This window comes from Salmo trutta, chromosome 29 (genome assembly GCF_901001165.1).
Source record: "Salmo trutta chromosome 29, fSalTru1.1, whole genome shotgun sequence".
NCBI classification, from domain to species: domain Eukaryota; kingdom Metazoa; phylum Chordata; class Actinopteri; order Salmoniformes; family Salmonidae; genus Salmo; species Salmo trutta.
In genome coordinates this window covers 13,900,624-13,906,623 of record NC_042985.1, presented here as the reverse complement: position 1 = coordinate 13,906,623, position 6,000 = coordinate 13,900,624, and the positions used below count along the sequence as shown (strand labels likewise).

The 6,000-nt window shown below is 44.4% G+C and overlaps 2 protein-coding genes across 4 annotated transcripts in view; one reads left to right on the top strand and one right to left on the bottom strand.

Annotated features, from left to right (window-relative positions):
• Positions 1-333: 333 nt before the first annotated feature.
• Positions 334-3,900, bottom strand: bloc1s6 (biogenesis of lysosomal organelles complex-1, subunit 6, pallidin). The gene is made up of 6 exons (XM_029720955.1): positions 3,815-3,900; positions 2,625-2,722; positions 1,763-1,943; positions 1,334-1,421; positions 1,091-1,177; positions 334-871 (listed from the first exon to the last, which is right to left on the bottom strand). The coding sequence occupies exons 2-6, from the start codon at positions 2,692-2,694 to the stop codon at positions 752-754; spliced, it is 546 nt and encodes a 181-aa protein (XP_029576815.1). The 5' UTR covers positions 2,695-2,722; positions 3,815-3,900; the 3' UTR covers positions 334-751.
• LOC115166966 (zinc transporter 4) overlaps positions 3,369-6,000 on the top strand; it is a 10,799-nt gene continuing 8,167 nt past the window's right edge. Inside the window, exons 1-2 of one of the 3 annotated variants that reach the window (XM_029720953.1) lie at positions 3,369-3,388; positions 4,600-5,155. In XM_029720953.1, the coding sequence (XP_029576813.1) occupies positions 4,747-5,155 (409 nt within the window). In that variant the 5' untranslated portion in view covers positions 3,369-3,388; positions 4,600-4,746. Of the gene's footprint in view, positions 3,389-3,901; positions 4,130-4,599; positions 5,156-6,000 lie in introns of those variants that run through there. The other 2 variants (XM_029720951.1, XM_029720952.1) reach the window with 2 other exon arrangements.

The following is a 6,000-nucleotide window of genomic DNA, read 5'->3' as shown; positions in this document are numbered from 1 at the left end:
GCTTCTTGGCTGGTGTTTACAGAACATTGGTGCTGTGACATTAGAATATAAGGGCCTGCTTATGTAAAGGATCACTGCTTCCTTAGTAAGTACTGCTCCCTCCTAATTCAGCTGGAACCCCAGAACCTCTGCTTCGCTAGCACAGGTGACCGCCGTTCTGAAGCGTCTTAGTGGGGACACTTGATGCTGAAGAGGAAGTTTCACACATCCCCATATGCTGCATTCACCCCTCAAACTTACTCAAAACACACTTAGAGAAATGGGTTACAGATGTTTTCTCTGCTTCTGTGCTGGAGGAGTCTCTCTGTTGCAACTTGTATTAAACCAGATTGATTTTGATTGACTTCATCTGCTCTTCTCTTTTATTCACCTTGGAAATCTCTATTATTACAGCCATTTAGGATGAAGTGAGGAATAATCACTGCTGGCGTGTGCTGATTCTGATCTAAACAGCATGATTGGCCACAAAAACTAACAAGGAGTAGTAATCGTCTTGACACCTCTGAATATAAAACTACCTCCAAGCAGTACTTGTCCTAACACCTCTGTATACAAGAGACCAAATCATGTCTGACTTTCTGACAACAACCATGGATGAACTGTGTCATCTTGAGGAATAGAGTTGGTCTACTGTTCAACAACCAGAGAGGGGATCAGGATCGGAGCCCTCGACATGTGTGGCGCATCCCTCATCTTTGGCTGTATAGTATAGTTGGCAGTGACAGAGTTAGGACAGAGTTCATGGATGGTTCTATGTTCTCTTGGCAGGTTTGGCAATCAGCTGCCTCTCTCTCTCCAGCTCCTTGTCTCTCTGTTGTTCTTTCTCCATAGCCTCCTTCTGTCTCTGCTGCTGGAGCTTCAACGCTCTTTTCTGGAGACAGAGAGACAAATTGTTTTAAAAAACATTTCATCCCAGTTTCCCATTCAATTCAATGTCAGTAATTTCAAATGTAGGTTTACATTTAAAACAACAATTTCTTATCAACTGCTACCATAGAAAAGGGGAGAATGCATGGAGGAGGTGGAGGAGAAACTATGTGGTGAGCTAAGCAACAATAGTCCATTCTGGGGGAAATAAACATCCACCCACCTTTAGTTTAGTTGTCTTCTCGTGCAGCATGATCATGTCTTTACGTACGTTCACCAGTTTACCGTGATAAAACTTGGCCTCTGTGAACTGAAACAAACTGGTTACAAACATCCATCAGTCCTACAGGGAACAGGAGGGGTGGACAATGAAAGTATTCTCTTCAGATGCTGTGTATGTTTGAAACAACAGGCAGACAGACAGACAGACAGCCAGCCAGCCAGCCAGCCAGACAGACAAATGTACCAGTGAGTTTAGATCCAGTAGGGAGTTGCACTCTCTGAATTTGGTGACTTCTTGGTCCAGTGTGTCCAGCAGGATGACTTGGTTTTGACTGGTCAAGAGGAAAGGAGAGGAACATAAGAGCCTCAAACACAAGACAGTCACACACCACAACATCTGTAACATGGACAGAGAATACTATCTATCTTTTAAAGTAGAATCTAATTACAACGTGATCTGTGAATTATCATTATCCTCCTAATAAACTGAAAGTGAAAGATGAAACTGGACTAAAGGAAACAAGAAGTGCATCCCAAATGGCACCCTATTCTCTTCATATTGCACTACCCTATGGGCCCTGGTAAAAAGTAGTGCACCTTAAAGGAAAGAGAGTTCCATTTGGGATGCAACCCAAGGGTTTGTTTTAATGTCTGATGTGATTTGAATACTAACTTGAGTTCCAACAGAGCCTGTTTGGAGCTGTAGAGGTCAGGCAGGTAGTGAGAGAGCAGGCCTTCTGTCAGTTTCTCTATGGCCTTTCTGTCCACTACAATGGGCTCTTCAATAGGGACTGATTTCTCTGCAGGCTGGGAGTCCTCTGTAGGCAGAGAGTCCTGGGGAGTCAGGCTGAAATCTGAGGGGCAATAACAAACACTTTGTAAATTCTAACTGGTCATATGTAGAAAGACCAGTCCCACTCCCTTCAGTCTGACCTCATGTCTGGGTAGGTCCATGGCCCTAGACTTTTTGGGGCTTTTTTGGGACAGGTCTCGGAGGTGGCAGGTAGCCTAGCAGTTAAGAGTGTTGGGCCAGTAACCAAAAGGTCTCTAGTTCGAATCAACGTGCCGACAAGGTGAAAACCCCTAATTGCTCTTAACCCTAATTGCTCCAGGGCCGCCGTTGATGATGGCAGACCCTGACCGTGATCCCACACTCAGAGTATCTCAGGGAGAGGGGGATATACAAACAACACATTTCCAATTCAAATAAGACAAATATACTGTAAGCACACACCAAATTATTTTATTATTATAATAAACATCTTTGGACCAAAAACTGGTGCAAAGCCTGCCAGTGGAAAAGCACTGAAAAGTGACTGATTCACACTCTAGGGTAGACATGAACCGTACTGTCCTGGCTCCAATATTTCATTTTCACAATGTCTTGTCCACCATGGTTCCAGAAACTATTGTGAATATGTAACCAGGCCAGCCCAGTACAACTCAACTTGGTTCAGTTTGGTTCTGTAGTCCAAATCTGGCATAAGGGTCTGATTCAGAGTTGAGATAAGCATGTGCAACTCATAACTAGTTACCGTAGCTGCCAGTGTTCTGAGGGTCACGCTGAGACGAGGAACCCTCATCTGCCCTCCCCTCTGTCTCCATGTTGGACGTCACTGTCTGATTCTACAGCCTAAAGAAAGCAAGCAGCAGCAGTGGCAAAATTAGCAATGTTTAGCGGTGTGCCTGGTGTTTCCAGATTTCTATGAAATATGACCTATAATTACTTACAATATCAGTGAAATAGTTTTCCTTACAAAAAATGGTAATGAAGTATGTCAACAAAGCTTTTCTGTGTTGGAATGGTGTGGGCGTATACTGGTTATTAAAAATATTCATGCAGGTGGACTGCTGATTGGCCAGCTCATCCTTCTGAGGAGTATTACATCACACTATATGACAAAATAGCAAGCTTTTTTTTAAAGTTTGAGGTGGGTTTTTTATTTTATGCAAATACAAGTATAGGATGAGTCAACAACATTATTTGGGTATGAGTTAACACAATATGAACTGTTAATAGTTAACTATTATTTCTTTGTTTATTCTGCCCCACCACTGCTAAATGAATATAGGGGAAACACTGGAGATGTTAGCCACTTGAACCTACTGAGGGGTTGCAAACCCACTTCCTCTTGGAGAAGTGTGCAGACTTTTATTCCAGCCCTGCTCTAAAACGCCTGATTCAGCTGATCAAAGGTGATTAGTACAATCAGGTGTGTTACAGTAGGGCTGGAGCAAATGCCTGAAAAGCCAGTAGCTATTCAGGGGAGGATTGGCAAGCCCTGGCTGAATGTCCTTTGTAAGTGAATGCCTGACTCAGACAACACAACCAGGTATCAATAAAATGGATCAACTAGCTAGCTAGTTTGATACCAGCAACGTCTAGGAGAGCGCTATGGTGCCTGGCTATGCTAGCTAGCTAGTTTGATACCAGCACGTCTAGGAGAGCGCTATGGTGCCTGGCTATGCTAGCTAGCTAGTTTGATACCAGCACGTCTAGGAGAGCGCTATGGTGCCTGGCTATGCTAGCTAGCTAGTTTGATACCAGCACGTCTAGGAGAGCGCTATGGTGCCTGGCTATGCTAGCTAGCTATGCCATTCTGAATAAATCTAGAAATGCTGTCCTCTCTACAGTTAGCTAGGGCAGCAAAACACATTCAAGTCATTCCAAATGGAGGCAATCATGTTATATTGTAAAATATACAGATGATTTTGAACCATTTACCTTTGAAATTAGCTCTCCATCAACAACGGCAACGTCTGGAAAACATCATGTGACAGGGCGTCACTCATGTGACTGTTTGGACTTCCTGTTTGAACGAATCTAGCTTGATTACTTGTTTCTCAAACTATTAACTGTGCGATGTTAAAGAAATGGTTTTGAACCGAATCACAGTGAGGAAATGGTCTCCCCTAGAAAAGGCTGACGATCGGTAATTTTAACGCTGTTCTAAGAGGAATGTGATGTTTTCAGCTCAGTTAAACTCGAGTCTCCGAGCTAGCTTGGCGAACTAATCAAGCCTCCCCTCTTCTGGCAATGGTGAATCGATTTGTTGCCAGACATTATTGTGTGTAGTCAACAAGATGTTGTTTTCAACGTTAATTTGTTTAATGACAACGAGGAATTTGCATGCAGACAACTAGCAAGCTGTTTTGATTCAGCCGAGTGTGGATGCATTGTGTGTTTTTCTGTTGGAGGTGCTGTTATCCCCCCATTTAAGTTCCCCTCGAATCATCAGAATTCTCTGAAATGGAATGGTTATCGTTTTCAGTGCATGAAATATTGAATATGTAGGCTTCCTTAAATCCATGTCCACCTCGGAGTATTCTGTTACACGGGTAGACGATCGAAACATACTTAAATGTCAACCTGGTGTGCAGTTAGCTATTACAATTAAAATAAATCATCTTTATTATACTGTGCCGTTTTAACAGACATTGGGTGTGTTCTAAGTAACGATAGGACGTGTTCTTTCTTTCTGCTAATGATGAATTATTTCCATGTTTCAGGTGTGTCAACACAGATGTAACGTTACAACCACTGATTCAGTACGTTATAAGACGGCCGCATGGTGACATTGGTGAGAAGCACACCAAGCTCAGACCGGTATAATTGAACGTTAACAGCTCCTGACCTGTCAACAACTGGCGTTAACGATGTCAGGTGGTGCGAGCTTCATGAGCAAGGTGCGGTCCGCCTTTAGGAAGGAGCCTGAGGACTGGGACCTGAGCGACACGGCGCCCTTTGACCTCTCCGGGGACGAGCTCGCGGAGGATGAGGCGCCCAAGTTCAACAAACTCAAAGTGGTGGTTTCCGGTGAGATGGAGGACTACGCAGCAGGGGCACCGTCGAACGGCGTCGCGGTGAACACAGTGGTGGTGGATGATGACGATTCGCTGCTCGACTCGTCTTCGGGGAGTTTGGGGAGCCCCGGTGTCAACATGGACCGGTCGCAGTGTGAGAGCTGCACGAGGAAGAGAGAGGGGGTTAAACGGAGGAGAGTGATGAAGAAGTTGGCTTGGGCCTCAGTGTTGTATTTCCTCTTCATGATTGGAGAACTGATAGGTGAGCAGACAAAACACTACACTAGTCTGTTACAGGACTGACTACAGACTCATTATACACTGTTAGTACTGTGAGGTTAAAGCTGTTGGCTTCAAGTTCCAATCAAATCAACTTGGTATGATGTTTGGAGCATTGACTTCCAAGTTCCAAACTGAAGTACCCTGAGTGGACATACTCACTAGCGCTGGTCCTGGAGAGGTACTGCGGTTTCACTGCACGCCCAGCGCTAGAGCACACCTGATTCCACTAACTAATCATCAACACCTTTTATTAGGTGAATGAAGAGTGTTAGTGACGGGCTGAAACTGAAGTCTGCCCAGTGTAGGCCCTGTAGCTCTCCAGGACCAGGGCTGGGGACAGCTGTAGACTATACTCAGTTTCTTTTCAGATCATACATCTCCCACATCAACATTGTGATTGGATCTGTAATCTTAGTCGGTCATACCCGTCCCTCCTCATACCTGGTCCCAGGTGAAGAGTGGAGGAATGTTCAACACATAGTGGTATTAGTGTACCTGTACAATCACCTGCTGCCATAACAATACACACATACACCTAAGATGACAAATGTAATGTGTGTTTGATTATGTTCTGAGAAATAGCCGTTTTGAATGAACTAACAGCTATCTGTGTGTGTCTTTAGGTGGAGACGTAGCTAACAGCTGTCTGTAGGTGGAGATGTAGCTAACAGCTGTCTGTGTGTGTCTGTAGGTGGAGATGTAGCTAACAGCTGTCTGTGTGTGTCTGTAGGTGGAGATGTAGCTAACAGCTGTCTGTGTGTGTCTGTAGGTGGAGATGTAGCTAACAGCTGTCTGTAGGTGGAGATGTAGCTAACAAGATGTAGC